Source organism: Chlamydotis macqueenii, chromosome 24 (genome assembly GCF_036417535.1).
Source record: "Chlamydotis macqueenii isolate bChlMac1 chromosome 24, bChlMac1.mat, whole genome shotgun sequence".
NCBI classification, from domain to species: Eukaryota; Metazoa; Chordata; class Aves; order Otidiformes; family Otididae; genus Chlamydotis; species Chlamydotis macqueenii.
Genome location: NC_141579.1, coordinates 4,968,396 through 4,991,513, shown reverse-complemented (window position 1 = coordinate 4,991,513; position 23,118 = coordinate 4,968,396). Strand labels below are relative to the sequence as shown.

General features: G+C 63.2%; 2 protein-coding genes across 7 annotated transcripts; both read right to left on the bottom strand.

The window, feature by feature from the left end:
• Nucleotides 1–408: 408 nt before the first annotated feature.
• On the bottom strand, nt 409–15,610 carry USP2 (ubiquitin specific peptidase 2). Of its 5 annotated transcripts, XM_086766349.1 has the most exons (14): nt 15,369–15,610; nt 13,694–14,141; nt 10,662–11,431; nt 3,121–3,171; nt 2,714–2,837; nt 2,272–2,383; nt 2,081–2,191; nt 1,874–1,938; nt 1,677–1,780; nt 1,523–1,603; nt 1,289–1,367; nt 1,077–1,184; nt 739–859; nt 409–630 (listed from the first exon to the last, which is right to left on the bottom strand). In XM_086766349.1, the coding sequence occupies exons 3-14, from the start codon at nt 11,388–11,390 to the stop codon at nt 543–545; spliced, it is 1,773 nt and encodes a 590-aa protein (XP_086622475.1). In that variant the 5' UTR covers nt 11,391–11,431; nt 13,694–14,141; nt 15,369–15,610; the 3' UTR covers nt 409–542. The 5 variants fall into 5 exon arrangements, with proteins under 5 accessions (XP_086622475.1, XP_086622474.1, XP_086622476.1 ...); XM_086766348.1 differs by lacking the exon at nt 13,694–14,141; XM_086766350.1 differs by lacking the exons at nt 13,694–14,141; nt 15,369–15,610 and adding an exon at nt 12,267–12,386.
• Nucleotides 15,611–17,136: 1,526 nt separating this feature from the next.
• Nucleotides 17,137–22,830, bottom strand: THY1 (Thy-1 cell surface antigen). Of its 2 annotated transcripts, XR_015261057.1 has the most exons (5): nt 22,672–22,830; nt 20,496–20,577; nt 19,991–20,326; nt 18,926–19,315; nt 17,137–18,389 (listed from the first exon to the last, which is right to left on the bottom strand). XR_015261057.1 is itself a non-coding variant. In XM_086766335.1 (4 exons), the coding sequence occupies exons 2-4, from the start codon at nt 20,530–20,532 to the stop codon at nt 19,203–19,205; spliced, it is 486 nt and encodes a 161-aa protein (XP_086622461.1). In that variant the 5' UTR covers nt 20,533–20,577; nt 22,672–22,830; the 3' UTR covers nt 17,137–19,202. The 2 variants fall into 2 exon arrangements, 1 of the variants encoding a protein (XP_086622461.1); XM_086766335.1 differs by having other exon boundaries at nt 17,137–19,315.
• Between the last annotated feature and the right edge of the window lie 288 nt (nt 22,831–23,118).

Genomic DNA, 23,118 nt, shown 5'->3' with positions numbered 1-23,118 from the left:
TAACTGAAGGGCCGGGGTCCTTTGCCAGGAGGTTCTGAAGTGCTGGGAGGAGGCCAGGAGCAGTTCACGAATCCTCTGGGACTGCCAAGCAGAATGGGAGTGCCAAGAGGCCAGGTGCGATGCAGAAGGCTCTCCTCGGTCCCCAGCTCTGGTGCTTCCCCAGGGGAGCAGAAGTCCTGGCCGAGTCAATGGGGCAGGTGGCTCCACGCTCACAGAGGCCCTTGCTCAGGATTTCTATTACACACCGAAAAAAAAAAAAGAAAGAAACTAAAACGTGCCCCAAGGCAAGGTAAAAACCAAATGCCAGTGACCAGGAGGTGCCTGAGCTGCCTGGGCCCTGCCCTGCTGCGGGCTGCCCTCCTCAGTTTGGAGCTGGGGTGTCCTTGCCCAGGGACTGCTCTGTGGCTGTCTCCAGCCTCCTGCTGCAGCCACCTCGGGGTCTCTCCTCTTCACCTCCCTCTTGCACCTGGGGGGCAAATGGCCGAAACCTGGAGGGGCCGGCTCTGAGGGGTGGCGCAGGGTCCCCAGGGAGGCAGGGCTGGCTACATGCGGGAAGACGGGCTGGCCAGCTCATAGAAGAGCAGGTAGGCATCGCTGCTGCGGACGTGGCTGGATGACATCGGGGTAACACTGCGGAGATGGCGAGATGAGCTGTGAGCAATGAGGACCAGGCACCTGGATGCCCTGGCCAGGGAGTCCCCGACCCCACAGCCACCGCTGTCCCACGCGCAGCCTCACCGGGAGTCGTTGAAACTGTGCCACTCGCTGGAGATGGGGCTTTTGCAGTAGGCGGTGTAGTGTCCCCCCATGGTGGTGCCCGAGTGGTTGGAGACAGCGTAGAGATTGTAAACAGCATGGTCTGTGGGGAGCAAGAGCAGTGTTCAGCCATGCTGGCTGCTGCCCCGCTGCCCCGCAACGTGCCAGCATGGAGCTGGGGCCGGGCAGGACCGGCACACTGGGAGTCTGCAGCTCCCACCCTACCACAGGCTGCAGTGCACTGTGGGGCATGAGGGAGCCAGCTGGGAGCTACTGGGAGCCCAGGGCTGGGCTGGAGCCATGCAGGGTCAGGCACTCACTACAGCTCTGTGAGGCAAACTCCCGGAGGTCCAGGTCCTTCAGCTGGAAGTTGACGAAGGTGGTGAGCTTGCTCGTTCGTATTCTGGCCTCTGAGAAGCGCTTAAGGTCTGGACGGCCATGTCAAGGAACTGAGGGACAAAGGGGAGCCTGCGAGGAACCGCCTGCCACCCCAGCAGCACCCCCTGACCCTGTCCCTCTGCCTGAAGGATACGAAGCACCAGGATCTTGGGGAACTTCTGGATGCTGAATTTCTTTGTGCACCTCGTCCTGGCTTTGCAGCGACAACACGTCTGTGAGAGACAAACAGCAAGAGCAGGAGGGTGAGGGCAGAGGCCAGCCCCACTGGGCACCTGAGCTCACTGTCCTGGCAACACAAGCACGGAGGGAAAGGGGCCCAGCCTGCTCCAGGGCAAGCCCACCTGTCCCCGTGCCCCATGCCCTGTACCGGTTTCTCATCTCCATCGAGCACGTCCTCTTTGGTGAAGAGCCGTAGGCAGTCCATGAGGGTTACCTCCCCGTAGCCTTTCTGTGGGAGCACAGAGCAAGTCAGGGATAGGGTGTGAGGGGCAGGGGGCCAGGGGTTGGCAGGGACCCCTTACCTTGGGGATGGGCAGGGATAGGTCCCAGAAGGGGTCAAAGGCTGTGGAGCAGTAGCCACACTCACTGCAGGTCAGCGAACTCTTCAGCTGCCCAACGAAGAGGTCTAGTGGGGATGGGACAAAGCAGGGTGAGACCCCCAGTTCCTAGCCTCACTCCCAGCCCAGCCCTGCCCTCCTCTCCCCACGTCCCTGCTCACCACCAATGCGGCTGTCCTCCCTCTCCTGGTACCTCCTCCACATCTGGCGACTCTTCTCATCGTCGCTGCAAAGAGACAGGGAGACAGAGCAGCACTGAGTGTGCCCTGGGGAATGTTGGCCCGCGTGACCCAGCCCAGAGAGACCTGCATCGTAACTGTCCCTGAGCCGGGCTTGCAGGCAGCAAGCTCGTCTGTGACAGCACTTACGGGAGGTGGTCCAGGGTGTCTGTGCTGGCCCGTGGCCGCACCAGCACACGGTTCACCTCGCTGTGCAGCCCATCAAGAAGGAATCGCAGGAACTCCTGTGCATCCTGCTGGCTGCAACACAAAGGGCACGGCTGATGAGCAGCAGCAGGGGCTTGGCTGCCCCCTCCCACCCCTGCATTGACACCCCTTACTTGTAGCCGACGAAGCGGGGGGCATATCTCTGGATCTGTGTCTTGAACTCGGAGGGGCTCACGCTGTCATTGGGGGATGAGGTCCAGAGTAGCTGAATCAGCTTTGCAAACTCTGTGGACAGAGAAGCAGGTCAGCCCCACAGCTGGCCCCAGCCAGCCCTGGTGGCATGGCATCACTGTGCCCTCCAGAGGAAAGCTCAGCACCCTGCTCTGGGGTCCCTGTGGCTGGCCCCATCCCCTCCGGAGAGGGTACTTGATTCTCCCACTGGCTGGGCATCCACAGCACAGCACCTGCCCCAGCAAGGCTGAGAAGAAGCACCGACCTCTGGATGGGGGTCCCTCAGGACATGGGGTTGCCCAGGGGAGCGAGGATGTGCTGCAGGCACGGGAAGCAGAGAAGCCCCACAGGGTGCAGAGCCAGGGGCCGGTGACTGACAGTTACCTGACATGAGCGCGGTGCGCATGCGGCTGTTGTTGTTGAGGTCCCGCAGGTACTGGTTCTGCAGGCAGTAATCCCGCAGCTCCTTGGTATTGCTCAGGCACTGCAGGATGGAGTTCATGAAGCACTGGGGGAGGCAGAAGAGAAAACCATGGCAACGGGAGGCAGAGGGAGGCAGGCGGTGGCAGGGGCAGGGTGGGCAGAGGATGGGGACGAAGCAGTGCAGAGCATGGGAAACCCTTCCTCTGCCAGCACTGTCGGCAGTGGGGTGCAGGGAGCCAGTGGGGCGAGAGCGTGGGTGCTGGGGGCAAGGTGAAGGGACAGGGCTCCCCACTGCTCCACAGATGTGCCCACAGAAGAGCGCAGTGTGAGCTGGGGCTGCGTAGCCAGGTGCCTGAGTAAGCACTCACCGTATTGCCGAGGTTCCGCAAGCCGGTCAGCCCCTGCACCACCTTGGAGCTCTGCAGAGAGGGAAGAGGACTGAGACAGTGCCCGGCACAGGCTCGCTGCGCCTGTGGGCAGCCCAGTGAGGCCATGGTGCCCCAGGCATCCACGTGGAGCAAACCCTCAGGTGCAGGCAGAGGCCCTATCCTGCTGTGGACACCATGGGCAGAGCCAGTACTGCAGCTCTTCTCTGCACCAGTTGCATGCAGGACCTTGGCCGAGGACCTGGTGGGAAGCCACGCCTGGCCTGCCCCATTCCGCCTGCCCAGCTTCTGCTGCTCAGCTCCCTGGCCCGGGACAACGCGCCAGCCTCAAAGTCCTCCCTGCCCGGCGGCACTGCTGCCCCATGCCCTGGGCTGCAGGCCGGGCCTGCCGCCCCTGCTGCCTCCCCTTTGCCAGCCCTGTGTCCCGGGAAGCTGGGCGGTGGCAGTGCCCCATGTCTGCCCCAGGGCTGCAGGAGGTGCACGGTGCCCTGTCACTGCCCACCTTGTCCACATTGGGTGTCCCCTCCAGGACACCCTGCACAAGCACAGCCCAGACTTTGGCACAGCTGTTTTGCAGGATAAAGTCCACCTGGGAAAGTGCAAGCCCAGCCCTGCGGCAGTCAGCCTGGGGGACGGGGCTGGGTGCCCAGCGGTGCCCTCCAAACTGCTTGCAGGCCTGGCTGTGCTGTACTTCTGCCACAGGGCTCTTCCAGCTTCCCAGGTACTCCCTGAGCCGGGCAGGCTCACGACAGGCGGAGACGGGCATGGGCAGCTAGGCATGGGGCCAGGAGGCATCACCACTCTTTGCTGGAGAGACTGAGAGCACGGAGGGGTCTGGGGGACCACAGAGTTGCCCACCCCTCTTCCAGTGTGGGGGACCGGGTGCTGGTGAGGATGAGTGGTGGGAGCCCCAAGCTCCCATGCAAGCCCGGCGCAGAGGGTAGTGATGGGGTGAATCTCCCCGGAGCCATGGCCCAAGCAGGGTGGGGGACCAACAAGGCTTGTGGGGTCAGACTGCTGTTCATGCCCTCTCTCTCAGCCCAACCAGGTTTTAAGGATCCTCAGGAAAACGCCCCAGCTGCCCACCCCAGGCATGAGGAGAGGGAGGAGAAGAGGAGGGGGGGGGCACCCAGCAGCTCCGAAATAGAAGCAGCTGGTGTGTGTGTGGGAGGTGCTGAGCATCCAGCCCTGACAGCAGCCCAAAATAACCCAGATCCAGTTACACGTGCTCCTTAGCGACGGTGCAAGCATCACCCACCGCAGGGTGGACCAGGACCAGCGGAACACGCGGCTCTGCCAAACTGACCAGGTACCCTGTGTGCCACCCGAGTGCCGCCTCAGTGCCCGGCGCACTAGGGTGTCCCCAGCCGTGGTCGGCTGCGGGGCTCAGTGCCGGGGAGCATCTGTGCAAAAGTGCCAGGCAAGCCCACTGCTTATGCCTGGGGCAGGGACCCCCAGGCCGGGAGCCGGGTAAGGGGTGCCGGCAGGCTGTGGTGGGTCAGTGCCACACCGCGGCTGGAGGAGCTGGCCGGGCTCTGGTCCCTGAGCTGAGCAAGGAGCAGGAGAGGCGGGTCTGTGTCCCAACAGCCTACATCCCTCGAAGGGGCCAACCCCTGAGGGCTTGCTGCTTGTGTCCCTGCGCCTATTGCAGGGAAGATCATGGTGCCAGGGGGAAGCAGAAACTCCTGGGAGCCACCCCACTGTGCCCCAGCCATCCCCACCAAGACGCTGCTCCTCCAGTTGCCCTGTTTGGGCAGCTCCCACCGTGTGACAAGAGGGACCAGAGTGTCCCACCAATGTGGGTGTGAACGTCCACATGGAGCTGGCATTCACCCACTGCCTGGCCCAGGACCTGGGCTGTCCTCTCAGAGGCTGGAGCAACCCCAGGAGAGGGCTGAGGCTGGGGTGGGGGACCCACCAGGTACTCCCATACTGTGGCACAATCCTGTGTGCACGGAGGTCTTATTTCCCTCCCTGGTTTTCCCTCCCATGGGTGACTCAACTCCAGCTAATCCCCCTTGCCCGTCTGGGGCTTTATCTAGGACACGGCGCTGCTCAGAGGTGGCGAAGGAGAGCTGGCTCACGCGGCAGCGGCTGGGGAGTCCCTGAGGCTGCACTGCAGGATGGGGATGGGGGACCGGCGATGGGGACAGGGGACAAGATCTGGAATGTCCAGCCCCATCTGGGTCTGCACGCCAAGTGCTGGGCAGCAGGAGAGCTGAGCAGTCAGACTTACATAAGTGCCCAGACCCTGCCCTCCCTGCCCCCTGCCTCTGCCAGCCCCACAGAGGGAGATCTGCCTGGCACTGTGGCGCTGGGGACAGCCAAGCTCAGTCCGGTGACACCGCCAAGGGGCTAGCGTGGCCAGGAGCCCCTTCCTTGCAGTGGGCAGGCTGGGGCACGGGGACTTGGCCAAGGTCACCGCAGGGGCAGGGCTGGGAGAGGGACCCAAGCATCCTGACACGTGCTTTCACCTCCTCCCTGTCCCTCCAGCAGGACACTGGGGCACACTGGCCCCGTGGCCAGCCGGGACGGGCACCCACCTCCCCCAAGGCACCCCATCCTCTGCCAAAGGGATGCCACCGGGTACCGCATGCTCCCTGGCGAGGGCAGGGGCCACCCCCTCCCCGCACCCCCTTCTCTGCCCGCAGGCCGGAGGGCAGGGGCGGCGGGCAGCTGCGAGGCTCGTACCTTGGTCTTGTTGAGGACCAGCCCGACAAAGGTGGAGACCAGCAGGGACCCTGGCATGGAGGTGCGGGGACGCAGGTCCTTGTGAAGGTCGGGGAGTGCGGGGGGCTCCTCGGGCAGCGTCACGGTGTAGGAGTCCCTCATGGTGGGCACGGCGGAACGGCGAGGGCCAGCCGCCGAGATGGGGATGCCAGGGGGTGCCGGCTGCGCGCCCCTCGCCTCGGGCCAGCTGGGGCACGGGGTCAGGCTCCCGGCCTCGCCGCCCTCAGCCGTGCGCTGCCGGAGCCGGCTGCCGGCTCTGGGGCTGACGGCACCTGAGCGGCTCTGACATCAAATGGGTGGGGAGGCGGCAGCCGGGCTCCGTGACGGCCGGCCCCCGCCGCACCGCGTGGTACAGCCCAGCCGTGAGCCAGGGGGGCCCGCGAGGGGCGGCGGGGCCCCGCGGCCGCGCTCCCGGCGGGCCGAGCCGGTGGCCGTGCCAGGGCCCCGGGCAGCGGCGGAGGCTGGGACGGAGGCGAGCGGTGCCCCGGCGCAGCCCTCTGCCCCCCTCGTCCCACCGGCACGCCGCACCCCGCTGCGGGGTGCCCGTTCCCCAGCACCGGCACCGCGCTGGCATCGCGGCGGCAATAGGGCGCTTAGTGCGAGGCGGCAGACGGAGAAGCGCCTGCTCCCCGGGGCTCCCGGGGACCAGGGCTGATGGGTCCCGCTTCCCGGCCCCGGGCACGCTGTGCTGCCAGCGCGGTGCTGGCCCGAGAGCTGGGCGGGCGCCTGGCAGAGAGCGACTCTGCCCCAGCCGGGGGTCACTCGCCAAAACTGGCTCGGTAGAACTGGGACACCTCCACAGCCTGTGGGCGCACGGGGTGCAAGTACCAGAGCGGGGCTGAGTGTTGTCTGAGAGGGCTGTGGAGCTCCCGGGAATGTGCCTTCCGCACAGGGCCCGTGCCAAGCTCCCGGGCAGTGCCATTTTGGGGGAACTGAGCATCAGACAACAGTGCATACCCCTCCTCTTTAAGGATGCATTAGCACTGAGCTCAGAGGGTATTTCAGTGCCTTGCTTCCCTAGCTGGGGAAAAACTCCCCCCAAATCCTGTGTGGAGCTCAGACCTCATCTGGTGTCTCCCCTCTGAGGGCTGGGTAAACTGAGGCACGGAGCAGGCAGGGCTCCGTCTCTTCTCCTGCAGGAAGGGCAGGTGCAGAGGCTGGCAGGGAGCCCAGCTGTCCTGCGTCCCAGTCCTGCATCTCCCTCTGTTTCACCCCTCTGACCGCAGCAAGGCGAGCCACGGAGGCTTGCAACTGCTGTGCATGCCCAGGTGCCTTACCCGCCTGCTCAGGGAAATTTCCATGGGCGACTGAGTGTGGCCGGGCTGCTCGGAGGACAGCCACAACCTCCAGCCTCACCGAGGGGGCTGGAGGCACCGAGCAGAGGCTGCTTCCTCCCATGCCAGCCCCCACCGATACACCCCCAGCCAGAGCCAGTGGCTGCTGTTTGAATCCTAATTGCTGCAGCTGCAGCCTACCCTGTCCATGGCGCAAGCTCGGCACAGCCAGTGGAGGGGCTGACTCGGGGGGCGGGGAGGGAGACTATTTTTGGCACCAGCAAAAATATCTGAGGAGGCATCTTGCAGCGTTATTCATCTGCAGGGCCAGGGCTTTTTGCATCACAACAGGATGCTTGTCGTAATCCCCACTTGCATGTGCGTGCATGTGTATATATATACACACCCTGCGTTGTGTACACCGTACACACTCAGGAACACAGTGTGCACACTGGGGTGCACTCCCCACCAGCCTTCTGCAGGCTGCGTGGGTGCCCTGCAATGCGCTTCTGCAGTCACTGCAGGTCGCATCCCGGTCCCCAGGGCCATGGCACAGCTCCCCGGCACGTGTACTGCTGTACCAGTGCTGCGCACATCAGCCAGGGCTCCCGCCACCCTGCCCTGCAGCCCCATGGGTGTCCTGGGGGCAGGATGTGCCCCAATGCACAGCCTGCCCCAAGCACCGTGCAGGGTGCTGGTGCAGCACTCTCCCTGGGGATGCACCATGCTGGCAGAGCTGGTTCCATGGCAAGAGGGGCGGCGTTCAGCCGAACCTGGTGCTCTGGTGATGTCGGGCACCCTGGGCCAACGACCAAATTCCCCTCCAGCCAGAGCAGCAAGCAGGCTCTCAGGGCAAGGCTGGAATAGGAGAGAGAAAGGGAGGCCCAGTAGGATGGCATCACCCAGAGCCAGCTCCCTGCCCTCAGCTGTCCCCTATGCAGCGGTGACCTTCTGCCATGAGCAGAGGTTGCCACAGGCCCGGCTGGCACTGCGAAGGCAGGCAGGGCCAGGACTGGCTGCAGGCCAGAGACGTCAGCTGCTCAGGATGGGGCTGCGGAGAGCTGCCGGCTGTTTTGTGGGTGGCTCTGGCCTTCTGACCCTATGTTCACCCAGGGTGGTTAATGGGGCGGCACAGCTCTGGTCCTCCGGCAGCTAGCATGGCTCTGAGTGGAGCCAGCAGCTCGGCAGGCACGGCCACTCGCTGCAGCTGCACGTGCCTCCCTTTGCCCTGCGGGATGGTAAACTGAGGCGCAAAGTGATGGTATGGGTAGGAACAAATGTGGGCACCCTCCTGGCTGCGAACTCCTCTGTATGGTGGTTCACATGGTGCAGAGGCAGGAGCCAACTGGGGAAGAAAGGATGGGAGGAGGCACTCAGCCAGCCCCACCATGCCCTGGCTCCGGAGAGAGCGGGTGCTGCTGGCACTGCCCTCGGGGCTGGGTAATGGGGCAGAACCGATGGCGGTGCCGGGGCTGCAACATGTTCTTGTTTCCGGCACCTGGCATGACCGCAGGCGCCCAATTCTCTTTTACGATCGGTACATTTGCTTCCCGGCTTGGGAAAGGGAGGAAAAAAGTACAAGTGGAAAATAGCAAGTGTGCCCATCAAAGCACCAAGGAAATCTAAGCCAGTGTCACCAATCCAGCCTTCCCACCTGCACCCAGCACGCTGTGCCAGCCTGCTCACCTTTGCCGCCCGTCAGCCCTGGCTGGAAAGCCCCCGCATGCAGATCACAAGTCTTCGGTTTGGGCGAAGCACAGCCCCTGCAGCCCCATGGCCATCCCATGGCAGCAGGCTGGCACCCATATTGGAGCGGTGTGTGGGCACCTGGGCGTGGGGATCCCTGCCCTAGCAGTGGTGGCTGAGGCTTCAGTGAGTGCCTATGGCTGGCAGTGGCTGCTGAATCCCCCCTCGGTCACCCCCCACCAGGGCCTGGCTTGGGAGGGGGAGGCAGGAATTCCCTTCCACAGCACCACCCCTCCACTCCTCCGGGACCACCAACCTGCTCCCTTGCCCCAGGGCTAGGGGCCAGGAGCCAGGCAGGTTGGGCACAGGGGTCCCACACCAGTGCAGGGTATGGTGGTGCAGCTGGTTCCGGGGTGGAGGGCACTGGGGAAGGGGCAGGCGAGACGCTGACAGTGTGCTGCAGTGCCGCACACCCTCCATTGCCCCTGCTCCCATGCCTGGGGGCTCAGGTAGGTGTTTAAAACACAAATGAGTGCCAGAGAGAGGCAAGAGGGATGCCAGCCTTGCCAGGAATGGGACGGATGGCTCCAGAGGGACAGGGGGGAGACCTTTCCCGCGGAGCCCCAGCTGCGGGCACGTGGCAGGCAGGAGCATCCACCTCTCCTGCCTACTCCATGCCTCCAGCTGTGCCTCCCCAGCCCAAGGGCACAGACCAGAACTCCAGGCTGCTCCCACAGCACTTTTCCCCAGCCCCTGGGCACTGGGAGCGATGTGGGGGCATTGCCCGGAAGGGAAAAGAGCTTCCTTTCCTGCTTGCAGGGAAGCAGAAAAGAATCCTCCGGCCCTTATCCTCCTGGGCACTTACGTAAGTCTGGCTGCTCAGCTCTCCCACAATGGTGAGACAGAGCCGCAGGGAAGCAAAGGGCAGGTTGGATCGTGCGCTGGGACAGACGGGCCTCTACCATGGATGAATGAAGGCTGACTGGAAAGAGAGGGGGAGACAACACGAGCAGAGCCTGACCAGATCTTGGAAGGAAACCTGAGTGGAAAATTACCAGGCTGCTCCCCTGCGCGCCCGAGCCGGGCGGCGCGTGTGATGCCTGCTCCCGGCTTGGGCTGAGGCTCTGGGGATGGTGCAGCACCGATTCATACCTGGGGCACCGAGTGCCCGCCACCACGTGTGATACTGTACAGTGCAGCCGCTGCCAGGGAGAAATTGCCGCTTCCCTGGCTGCCACCGCCCACGCTGGGGGCTGGGGCACAGGGCCCCAGGATGGCAGCAATAGACTGTGCCAGGGATCAGGCATCACAGTGAAAAACCTGACTGGCACCTGGGCACCAAGTCACTGTGCCAGAGCCAGCACTGGCCAAGCCAGCCTTCCCAGCTGGGTGCACGGTGTGCACCCATGCAGGTTTGCATGCCTGGGGCTGTGAGTTTGCCTGCGTGTGCCGTCACCCGCTGTCACGCACACATGCAGAGAGGTGCAGCGCACACGCTTGTGCCAGTGCTTGGGCACCCGTGGGGAGCCCGGTGAGCTGTGCTCCCGGAGGTGCAGGCAGTGAGGAGCACAGCCCCTCAGGGGTCACCCGCCTGCTCGCGCGTGGCTGTCTCAGCAGCTCTGGCCCAGGACTGCTGTACCAGCAAGGGCAGCTCGAAGGGTCAGCAGCAGCCCTGCGTGGCACAGATGCAGAAACCGGCAGGGAGCAACCCATCAAGATTCCCAGGGAGAGCACGCAGGGTGCCCGGGGCTCCCTGGCTCAGCACAAGCGGGCACAGATCACATACCCCACCGCAGCACAGCTTTGTCCCCATCCCCAGCAGGTGCCACATACCGTGGGGTCCTGGGTGGGCACATCGCAGTAGCCATCATTCCTCTCGCAGCGCTGGCTGGCACAGTGGGTGTCCGAGGGCAGCAGGTCAGAGCTGAGGGTGGCTTTTGAGGGGCTGAGGGGGCCCGTGGGGAGGCTGCTGTGGCTGCTTTTCCTCCCGTAGTTCTCTAGGTAGCCACGGACATAGTCGGAGTTCGCGGCAGCCTGGTAGAGACCCTGCAGGGAACCGAGCTCCTGGTGGCCCCGGGTGCTGAGGGGGCTGGAGGTGGGCACGTAGGCACTGTCCGAGGCGTGCAGCCCTGAAAACTCCCGTGCCAGGTCCGAGTGGCTGACGGATCTGTGACGGCTGAGAGGTGCTGCAGTGGGCAGGTAGCCCGAGGGGCTGCTGGAGGACCCTGCAAAGGTGTAGCATGCACCCCCACTCAGGCCCCCATTGGGTGGCTGGGGCTGGTTGCAGATGTATGTGGGGCTCTGGCGGAAGCCGGAGTCAGGGTACAGGGGCAGCCGGCTGCTGCCATAGCCACTGGTTGGGGACAGCCCCGTGTGGTGGTACCGAGGGGAGGCCAGGTAGCTGGTTTTAAAGCCGATTTTGTCGCTGTCTGCGTAGGATGTGGCCAAGGTGGATCCATAGGAGGTGTAGGAGCTGTAGCCACTGGACATCTTGCTGTAGGTGGTCTCGGCATAGCGGGATGAGTCGACGTACCGCTTCAGGGTGGAGGAGAGCTGGGACATGCTGGAAGCTGGGGCTCAGCAGGCACTCCTGGAGGCATTGACTGCAAGAGAAGAATCCAGGTGTCAGCTTCCATGGGCCATGGTCAGCACAATGGGGTGCCCAACATCCACCCGGTAGCTTGCTGGCTCCTGCCTTGCCTGGAGCCCCTGGGAGGGGCAGACAGGCAACAGCAGGAAGCCAGGGGATGAAGGATGGCAGGGGGGCTGTCGGGTGCAATGTGGCCATGGCTCCTGCCGCCTGTTAGCCCTCCTGGAGAGCTTGAGGCAACAGGACCCAGCTGGCACTGCCACCCATGTGCCTTCGGGCACCTCAAACCAGAGAAGGGAGCCCTGCGGCACAGCCAGAGGCACTCGGCATCCTGGCACCCACAGTCACCGAACCCAAAGGACTGCAGTGGTCACCTCTGCCCCAGTCCTGGGTGAAGACCTCAGTGCAGCCAAGACCACCCAGGGCCCTTGAGGGAGTGTGGGGACAGGCAGAGACCTCCTTATTGCAGAAGCCTGTCCACCCAAGCAGCCTGCCCGTCTCCCTGCCGCAGCTGCGCCCTGCTAGTCTCAGTAAATCAGTAATTCAAGCCGACGCAAGTCCTCCCAGTGAGGTGGCTGCTGTGCCCCTGCCAGCCGGGCAGAGCCAGCCCACAGAAGTGGGTGAGAGCCCAGCACTCGGTCCCCACAGGGAGCTGGTGGCTTCTGCCCCATGGCACCTGCACAGAGCAGGAGAGGAGCACATGGGCGACAGGGACAGAGGGGCCCGGAGCTGCAACAAGGCAGTGTGGCAGCCAGCAGTCTCCAGCACCTGCAAACGCGGGCTGTCCAGAGCCAGAGGAAAATTTGCTCTCAGCACCCACGCTGGCAGGCTGACGGCTGGTCCCCTACCTGTCCTGGGGCTGCGGCTGGCACCGGGGCGGGCAGGACCCCAGCTGGGCTCCTCTGTTGTGGTGTGGCTGGCGCTAGGTTCCCCGGGTGCCTGGTGTCCCTTCCCTGGCAGGACAGTGGCTCATGTGGCTTCCAGAGTCTCCAGTCACCCAGGAGATGACCCTGATTCAGAGGCTTTTCCCAGCCCAGCTGGGGCGGGCTCTGGCCCCGCTCCAAGCCAGGAGGTGACGGAGATGGTGCCTGGCCCAGCCCTCGCACAGCCCCAGCAGTGTGCAGGGCACATCCAGGCTTGGGGATGGGCACCGGATCCTCGGCAAGAGGAGCCACTGCGGCATCACTCTCTGCCTGACCCTGGAGGGGATGCAGGCTCCCGCTCAGAGCCCAAGAGTCCCCAGGCCTGCCAGCCCCGCATGGGACCCCCTGCCCTGGAGAGCCAACAGCACCCCTCTGCAAGTGTCACCCGGGGGATGGGAGCCACCCTGAGCCTCCCTGCCACGGCCACAGCGCACGTGCCCTGCATTTTCCATGGCAGGCAGCCGAAAGTGATCCCCATGAAACCGGAGCGCTGGGAGGGAGCCGTACATCATGGGGACGAGCCCCCTCGGCTCCACAGGCCCTGGGGCAGGGGATGAGCTGCAGTGTCATCTCCCCCAGCCGCCGTTGCCCATCTAACCCGGGTGCGGAAATGCCCCAGGACTGCTTTTAGGAGACAGTGGTGAGAAGCACCGCCCAGCCACTGTGGCCTCCTGGCCGGCAGCCCAGCTTTCCGGCCAGGCGGCTGCATCCCAGTTGCTGTTGTTATTGCCCAGGGAACAACCATCCTCTCCCAGTGGAGAGGAAACTACAAGCAAGAGCGAGGCGGAGCGCACAGACCTGTTTGGGAGCAGAGGGGTGAATAATCTGCTCCCAGGCAAGTACTCCACAAAACACCCGGCTCTTCCCGGCCAGGCTGCGGCTGCCCTCGCCAGCACTGGGAGGGCCCAGGAGTGGTTCTGCCAGCCACGATTCGACAGGCGCAGTGGGGAATTTTGCTCAAAGGGATGTGGGACCCTGGGCAAGGGACTGGCATCCCCCATAGGCACCAGAGAGAGAGTGATGGAGCTGCTCTGCTCCCAGGGAGCCCATGGCTGGCTGCCTGCCTTGCTGGGACACAGAGCAGCCTGGCACAGGGACCCTCTCGGGGCTCCATGCCCTCCCACCATGCCATGCCACTGCTGGCACAAGCAGCGGCTACGTATGGGTGATCCAGGAGAGCTGCCGGTGCAGGAGCAGGAGGGCTGCAGGTGCTTTCTGGCAGCGGGACTTGCCTCCACAGGGCAGCACGTGCCCTGGCAAGGGAGCCCATAGAGGGATGTGGGGCCCGGGAGAGGGAACCTGTTCCCGACACAGCAGCTAACCCATTGGTGTTGTGGGAAAAGAGATCTTACCACAGAGGACAGCTGCTTCTGCTAGGACCTGTGCTGCGGAGTCCCCACGTCACATCAGAGCAGACCCCAGAGCTGTGGGAGAGCAGATCGTGCCAGGAGCCGGAGGAGCTGAGGAGGTGTGAGAAAGCCCCGGGTCCTCCCGTCGCTTCCTGGCCTGCCTGGCTCCTCCCTGTCCATAATAGTGCTGAGCTTTCCTGCTCCCTGGCAAAGCCCTGGGGCTGGCATGACTGAGTCAGGCCTCCTGCACCCTCATCATCCTCGCAGGGTGTCAGGGGAAGCTGAGGCACAGGAATGTCCGGTCCTCCATCACGTGGCCAGGTAGCAGCCAGCACCAGGGACCCAGGAGCTGGGGCTGCTCGGGCTGCTGGGGAGTCCTGCCCTGGTCTCCAGCTCCGGCAGCCTTCCCGATGGGAAGATCAGCCCAAAGTTGGAATGTGAAGCCTTCGCCCTGGAGGAGGGGGCAAAATTCCTCTCTCAGAGGAGCGGAGACCCTGCTCCTTCCCAGCTGCCGTCCTTTGCTGGAGCCCTCCTGCCCATGGCCTGGTGGCAGCTGTGCCCCTCGCCGGCTGTGGAGCCCCAAGGCGGGCTCAGCTTACAGATCCCTGGCTCCATCCAAGGTGTTTCGGTACAGCTGCTTCTTGCTTACGCAGACTTGGAGCTGTGTCCCCTGTCCCCTGAGACACAATGTTCCAGCTTGGAGGTTACATGGGAGCTCCCAGCCCTCCACAATGGCAGAGGGGGAACCTTGTGTGAAGCACCTTGCCTTCTCCAGCCAGCCAGTGGCTTGGGGTGCAGGGTCTCTGTGTCCACACAACAGTGCTGGAGGGGTGGAACGACCTCCTGCCCATTCCCTGAGGCAAGGGAACCCTCTGGGTATCTGCATCTCCCTCCAGCATCCGCATCTCCCTGCCAGCCCTGGAAGGAACGTGCTACAGTGTTTGCTCCTTGCCAGTGGCCGGGATCACCAAGGGGTGCCCTCTGTCAGCAGATAGAGACCCCAGTGCCCTGGGGCGCTGCCAGCAGCCGTTCTCACAGCCCTGCTCCAGCACTCCAGGAGAAGCTGCCCTGGCTCCAGCAGTGCCCACCCACTGCTCACACACCACATCCCATAGTGATGGGACCTGCCCAAGGTCACGCGTGCAGCTGGGGCCAGCCTGACAAGCGCTCTTCCCCTACCAGCCACCGGGCCTGAGAACCCTCCAAACTCACATCACATGTGCTGGCCAGGAGTCATCGCCCTGGACTCGCTCTGTGCTGCTGACACATACCCACCCAGTTGCAGAACCTGCTACTCGCCCCTCCCGGCCACATCATAGGCAGTAAAACCCCAAACCCACAGGGAACTTTGATGTAAGACCCAGGGCATGTTACTGCTTTGAGGTCTGCGGGTAGAAAAAAAGAAGGGACCCCGGGGAAGTACCCAGTCACACATCTCTGCCCATGCTGGGGCATGGAGAAGATGCCGGGGAGCGTGGCTTGCTGGCAGAGGGGCTGCCAAGTTTTCATGCGTGAACTCTGAACCTGCCCTCTGGAGATGTAGAGACTGCAGACCTCTCTTCCTCGTGGTTTTACCCAGCCTAAGGAAGATGGGGGCAGTTTTGCCGGCACCTCTGAGTCTCTGACGCTGCAGCCCCCTCCCCAGGGCCGGCATCCCTGTGGCACCCCTTCCACTCACCTGTGTGTGGTCGGCGGGGCAGGTGGCCAGTGGCTGGTCAGGGGCGCGAGGCTGGCATGGTGTAGGGCGAGCAGGTGGTCATGGGGTGATGCCCACGCAGCTAAGCGTGGGGAGCCGATCCTGCCTCCTCCAGGCGCTTCCCCTGGGGCTGGAGGAGAGTGAGCGATGCGGAAGGGCTGGCAGCACCCGAGCCCTTTGCAGGGGACAGGGCACCCCACAGCTCAGCTCCTCCACCCTGCAGAGAGTGGACCCAATGGCCAACAGGGGCCGAGCGGGAGGGCTGTGGGGCCGTGTAAAAACGCCACCGCAGAAAGTCATGGCTCAGGTTACCAGCTAGATAAATATAGTGTCTTTATCTGACCTCACAGGGCGCCAAAATGCTCCTCTCGCATTCCATCTTCGGGGAGGCTTAAAGGGGACATGAACTGGAGGGGGCTGGTGGCCCCATGGCAAGGGGATACAGGGAGGGGAGCCTGTGGAGGCAGGGGGGTTGTGGAAATGAAGGATGACCGAAGGTAAGTGTGAGGAGGGGAAAGATTTGGGGAGGGAGACAGAGCTCCAGGAGGAAACGGATGGAGAGAGGGTTTTGAGAGGGAGCAGGGTGGAACATAACTCGGTGTGGAGGTCAGGGAGGCAGAAAGGGGGCTGCCAGTAAGGTCTGGAGCAGAGCATCAAGGTGAGTGGAGGAGATGGTCTGGGCTTTGCCCCCCTTGGGACAAGCCGCAGGGAGAAGAGCCCCCTCAGCCTGCAGCAAAGGTGGGCATGGGGCAGCTGACACAGCAGTGCGGGCACAGGAGCATGCAGCCTTCCTGGCTCCACAGAGATGCTGGGGTACCTGCCCCGCACTGTTCCCCGACGCCTGACCCACCCAGGGAAGCATTGCCTCACGGTACGCCGGCACCTGGGCGGCTGTGACTCAGGGAGCACCTGCCGAGGATAATTAGGAGGGATGCAATTATTGTGGCATTTTCATCCCTCCTGCCCGGCTCCAGCCTCAAAACAGGGAGGGCCACGCTAGGGCCGCGTCTGGGTGTGACTCTGGGAGGATGCTATGGGGTCACCAGCAGTGTTAGGGGGCGGTGGCAGGGCCCCGCTCCCACACTCATGGGCGAGTGTGCCCCACGGTCCCCGGCTCTCAGGGCAATATCTTGACCCCGGGCAGGGAGCAGTGCGTGGCTGCTCTAGCTGCTCTAGAGGATGCAGGGTCACTTGGCAGCCCCATGGACAGCACACAGTCACAGGTGTGCACGAAGCACCCTGGCATGCCAGGCACACCGCCTCATGGCTGGGAGCTTCGAGACGCGCATGCACACCCAGTTGCGCTCCCACACACGCTCCCAGCCCTGGCAATTCCCTCTCTGGGGGATGACTGGGCCAGGACCAGCCCCAGGGTGCCCGCTCATACCTACCCTGCTCTGCCCGACTCCCAACACGGTGGGCAGCCCTGGCCCTGAGCTCAAGCTCACAATGGGGCAAAGGGGGGTCCTCTGGGATGGAGCAGGGTGGACAGGGACAGGGCAAAGGGCCTAGGTGCAGGGGTTCGTGCTCCCGATGGGCAGGAGCAGGTCACCTTCCCTGGGAAGGCAAGTCTTGTCCCTGCCCGCTTTTCTCCCACAGGGCTCGGGCTGCTGGAGGCCTGGGGGGACGCACAGGGAGGGCTGCCCAGGAATGGTGTCCCCCCAGGATGGAAGGCTGAGGGCACAGGATGCCCCAGCCCAGCCCAGGCATGGCCCCTTGCCCCGCCGCTGCACATACGGGTGGCCATGGCTCCAACACACAACCTAAGGTTTTATTGTGCAGACAGAGGAACACTCCCGGAGGACAGGTTTTTTGTTGTTGTTGTTGCTTTTCATAGGGTTCTTCCCCCCACCCCCCGAACAGAATTTCTTTTATGACAAGCTGTGGAAACAACTACAAATGTTCACAAAAAAATGAGACTTGAGACGCATCCCTGCTCTGCCGGCTGGGCTCTGCGCCCCGGCGCTCACCAGCAAGCCCAGGGAGCTGGGTGCAGCCAGACGTCAGCTATACATGGCCTGAGCAGCACTAGACAGCAAGCAAGCAGGCAGGGACGGGCAGGGAACGGGCATGGGGATAGGAGGCAGCTCATGATGTCTGGAGAAGAGCAAGGAGTGGGGAGCAGCTGCTGTGGGTTGCTCTCAGCCGTGGTGGCACAGCCCGGGCTGCATGGGCAGCTCAGAGGGGCTGTGGTTCACCCCATGGACCTGGATGCTCCTGCCAGCATCTTCCCTTGCCCCTGTGCCCTGCCCTGGGCAAGGGTGCAGCAGGGATTGCCCTCTGGTCATCTCCTGTTCTCTCCTCACGGCTGCCTGAGCTGCTCCTTGCCCAGAAGCCACCAGGTTTCAGGGAGGCTGGGGCAGCAGCCCACCGGCTCCTCAGGGTCCTGTGGGGCATCGGGGCAGGGCTGGGCTGGTGGATGTGGGCTGTGCTCAGCGTCCCTCTCCCCGCTCTCACCAGCCCCTGGGAACATCCTGGGCAGCCAAGACCTGGGCTGCCCCAAGGATCTTTTCTGCTCTTAAATGGAGACGGGGAAATGCTGAAAGGGAGGAGGGAGAAGGGAGGGTGCACATGGGCACCAGTGGCATGATGGGACCGGAGGAAGACTGCACTGGAGGAAGGCTGCTGAGCCTACCCAGAGCCAGGCACTGGGACATGTGCCATGAGGAGGGATCAGGGCCCCCAGATGTTCACTCAGGGAAGTCAGGGTGACGGTGCAGAGGAGTCCCTGCGGAGACCCTGGGGTCATGCTCCCATAGGGGAGCCCCCTCTCCACCAGCCTGCCTGGATCTGGCTCCAGGGGCCTTGGGATGGGGAGCAGGGGCAAAGGCAGGGCTGTGGCTAGCTCAGAGAGGCTCTGTTGCCTCCACTGCGAGTGGATGCTGGGAGCAATTCTCTCATCACAGCTAAGGGCTAGTCTGCTGGGAGAGCAAATGGTGTCTCAGACTTGAGCACCCCAAACGTACCAGATGACGTCTGGAGGAGGCCTTACTTCCGGCTCAGCTGTAAAAAAGAGATCAGGAAAAACTTGTTGCCAAAGCACGTTTGCAGTGAGCCCCCTCCCAGGGCCCCAAAAGAGCCCTAAGGAGGCAGGGGCATTTGATGGGTGTCTCCTAGACCTGCTCCCGTCCCTCTTCCCAGCCTGGCCAGTACCAGCATCATCCCATGCCTCCCCTGCTCCCTCTGTCTCTTCCCTGCTTGCTCTGAGACAGGACTCGCCTCGTGCCCCCTCCAAGTCGCGGCGGCTTGGAGTGACTCAGGGTGAGAGGAGCAGGCTGAGAAATCAGTAAGTCACCTGGCCAGGGGCAGGGCGGGTCGGGGATGCCAGCAGCCCCGTCTCCTCCGGGGGTTGTGAGCACAGCGCCCAGCACGAGGACCCCTCCACACGCTCTCGCGTCATCTCTCTTTCTTATCTGCCGATCCAGCTGCCTTTCCCCAGTTGAGAACAGGCAAACCCCAAAAGTTAAAGGGACGGGAGAAGCGGGTCGTGCGGGGCTGAGGCTCCAGTGCTCCCATCATGAGCAAACCAGCCAGCTTACCGAGCGGGGAGGTGCGATGGAGAAGCAACACTGCCTCACAGAGCCACCATGCTTCGGAGCAGGGCATGTGTGCGTGTGATGGCAGGTCTCGGCACAGGATGGTGCTTAGCATTAGTTATACGGCTATATAGAGATAACACAGAGAGAGGTTTCACTTGTTCCAAACGGTTCAGCTTTTTCCAAGGGCTGCGTTCTGGCGGGGGAGGTGGGTTTGCTGGGGTACTTGGTGTGTGCGTGCGTGCGTGTGTGCGTGCGTGCGTGTGCGTCACTTCGCCTTTCACAGGGACACGAAGTCCACGGCTTGCAGGAGAGGCAGGGAAAGGAGGAGCAGCAGGAGCCACGAAGTGTTCTGGATCAAGAGGCTGAAGCCGGCGCATTTCTCCAGTTTGTCTGCGGGGACAGCGAATGGGGAGGGAGAGAAGAGCCACAATGAAATCCCTCGGGAACAAGGATCAGGCTAGGTGCTATAAGGGATACTGGGACTCAGCTTCTTGCCTTTTCTCTGCCACAGAAATGCAGCAAGTCCCATCCTGGCCCCTTGCCTGTTTCCCTTCCCACCTTGTGCTCATGTAGCGGCAAAGCTTTTTGGGGCACAGAGAGCCCAGAAGCATAACCTCGCCTGTGTCTGACTGAGGTGACAAGGGGATGGGCACCAGGTAAGACAAAGGGCTCTGCAACTGCAGGACTGCTCCTCCGAGACATAAGCGTGGAAAATCCCCACTGCGCTCCTGCTCTGGACCACATATCTCTTCAGTCCATCACCAGCAGACTTGTCCTCTCTGCTGGGATCGACTATGAAGCATCATCTATGGAAGGACACCCGGGCAATTTGCCCGAGGCGTGGCCCAAGAGAGGCAGGGATAAGCAGTCTGAGATGGGGCAGAGTGAAGCCATCCATGGGCCTGACTGCTCTGCTTGCAGTAGGAAGGGCACATAAGGGCTCGGAAAGTTTTATGGGAAGGTCTGGGGACGCCATAAGGGGCTGTAGTTTTATATGCTGGCCCTGCCAAGCCAAGGAGCAGGTGGGAAGGAGGGGCTGAGACCAGGCACCGCTGGCCATCTCACCTTTAATGACAGTGATGTTCTTTATCTGGTTGCCAGTGTAGTCATTGGTGGCCTTCAGCTCGCACATGTAGACACCCTCATCGCTGGTGGTGAAGCTCTGCAGGTAGAGGCACACCAGGTTCTTGTGCATGGTGACATTGGCTCGGCTCCGGTAGATGTTCTCGGAGACGCTGATGGTGCTGTGAATGACGCGCTTCCTGTTGTCCTTAGTGATGCTGAACTCGTAGGTCAGGGGGTTGCTGGTTTTGTTCTCATAACGGCAGTCCACCCGGAGGCTCTGGCCCAGTAGGCAGGCACTCAGGTCTTTGATCATCTGGCAGTGGACGACCTGGAGGACTGGAACAGGCAAGCAGGGATTGGTCAGGGAACGGGGAACAGGCAAGCAGGGGTTGGACAGGGAACCCCCAGCTGCTGGGGATGCCCATGCAGCTTCCCGGCCCTTGCCGGCTGCTCTGGGCTGGGCTCATTGGAGAGCAGGGAGCGGATGCGCATCTGCTGGCTGTACCTGTCAAGATGACAGCGATACCGACGGTGGGGTTCATTTCTCCGCTGAGGTGCCTGGCAGCGGCTGTCACTGCGAGGGGAGCCTAGGCAGGGAAAGAGAGAGGCAGTTAGCCAAGCCACTGCCCCAGCATACAGATGGTGGGGTTGGCTCGGCTTATACTTGGTGGCACAGACCTGGGCACCGGTGAGCAGGCTGCCTCTTCTCACACAAATGATGCTCTACAGCCTGCTCCTCATTGTGATGTCTGATCCACTGCACAGGGACCAATTGGCCCTGCAATGAACCAGGGAATCAGGCACTGTGTGTCTGGCCAGCATCACCTTTCCATATCCCCAGGCAACTCCAGCCATGCTCTCTTTTCCCTGTCTGCATCCCCCACGGCAGATATTCAATGAGTATGGCACAGACCTGCAGCTTGCTGCAGTGAGGCCGACATCTGCTGCCCATCCCTCCTTCTGCCTCATGCCCAAGGCTGGGTGCCTGGTCAAGGGAGAGGCAGGAGAAATCAGGATGCGGTGCAGGCGCATCATGGCGAGCACGCTGCCAGGCGAGGGACCCTCGCTTGGCGCCAGCGGGTGCTAGGCCAGCCAGCCCCTCCTGCAGCTCCAGCGGGTGAGCTCAGCAAAGATGACTCATTGTGATGCAGTGAGGGAAAGGGGCCAAAAGCAGCAAGAAGGAGGGACACAGCAGCTGGACAGGGAGCCAAGACTGCCAAAGGATGGCATCAAGACTCCAGGGGCTGAGCTGAGCCCACCCGGCTGTAGGGTGCAAGGGTTTTGGGGTGGCAGAGTCCACCTTGTGGGTCCCTGGTGCCTCCTGGCCTGTGTGGGTAAGGGGCCTGCGGATGTGCTGTCAAAACCCCAGAGCTGCTGACAGTCCAGTCATGCTGAGAGGAATCAATTAAAGGTTTGCAGCCAAGCCAGGCAGCCGCATGGGGAATCCAGCCGCAGACATGCGGAATGGAGGGAGAGGGTGGGGGAGCACTGAAGCAGACGCCAAGGCTGAAGGACAAACAGAGAGCCCTGTAGTTGGTCCTCCAGGCTGGGGATGTGAGGCCAGGTATGAGAGGAGGAGGTGAATTATCACCCCTTTGGGACTTGAGGCTGGCAGAGGGGAAAGCAGACCCCAAGTTTGCTCCCTTTGAGCCTGGCTAAGCATCTGGGTAACAGCTAGGAACTGCCTGCACCGCAGAGAGCTGGGTTTTTCCCTTTAGCATTTTTTGGGTCTTACATATATCATTATAGGAGGAAATACCAAAAACATTTGCTCACTCTGAAACTGTGAAAGATCTCTATACCCGCAACCCCGAACCCTGGCCAGGAAGAAAAATGCCCCTCTGTTTGGTCTTGACAACCAAGAGGTTGCAAATGGGGGCAATGATGGAAGAGAGTACCTGAACCTCCTCTGGGTTCCTAGAAACTGGCGCCTGTCCCTTGTTTTGTCATTTCCCAGCTCCGACCCACTCCCCTTTGCATGTCCTGCGACACTATCTAGGTCACAGCCAGGCTTTCCTCCAGAAAATCAGTGCAAAGGAGCTCCAGGAGAGAGGGGCTGCCTCCTGTCTATGTGCAAAAGCACTCAGGTCTTCCTCTGTGCCCACCACCGTGACAAGCTAAGGGTGACAAGCGGGACGGTGGTGGTGGGCAGGGGGCATGGGGGAAGCAGAGAGCCAGACCGATGGGCTGAGGCAAACCAAGAGCCTCGGGAACCTGCCTGTGCTCGGGGACGGGGGGCTGCCAGCAAAATGGGGGTGCGCAGCACGGGTGGGCGCGCGAAGAAGAGCGAGGCAGGCGGCACCTCTGCCCGGGCCCTGCCCGGGGACCCGGGAGGGGTCGGGGTGCCAGCCGCTCCCCTCGCAGGGAGCGCGGAGGGGCGCGGGGCCGGGCAGGCGGGTGCGGACGGGCGCGCCCACGGAGGAATGCCGCAGTCCCCATCCTCGCGAGGGGAGAAGGGGCGGGGTGCTGGGGGGCATCAGTACCGATGCGGGAAAAAAAAAAACAAAACCAACCCGAGAGCCAGCCCGGAGGGGGCCGGGGCGGGCAGAGCACCCCGCTGCCGCGGGTCCGAGCGGGGCGAGGGCCGCTCACCCTCCCCGCGCGCTCCCGGCGGCGCGGTCCCCGCTCCATCCCGGGGAGCGACCGGTCCAACCCCCCCGGGGCCGGGCTGCACTCCCTACCTGCCCGGCGCTGTCCGGTGCTGGCGGCCCCGCCGCCCTGGGAGCTGCCGCCGCTGTCCGGGTGCTGCCGCCCGCTGCTGCTGCCCGGCGGGGCTGTGGGCGGTGCGGGGCTCCCGCAGTTTGGGAAGGGCCGGGCGGGCGGATCCCAACAAATCAGGGCCGGGCGGCGTCACACGCAGGTTCGGCCCCCGGCCCTGCGGCGTGCGGGGTGGGGGGGGGGGGGGGGGGCTTTGCTCGTTCGGCCCCCTTCCCCCTCCCTGGCCACCACCCCGCTCCCCTCTTTCCGAAGGCTGGGAAGGGCGGCGGATCCCCATTGCCATGGGAACATCGCATTTTGCAGAAGAGCTGCCAACTCTCATCCTCCCCGGCAGCGTGGGAGTTGTTTTGCTGGGAAAGGAGGATGCTTCGGAAGTGGAGAGATGTTTGGGCTCTGCTGTGGCGGGGGGT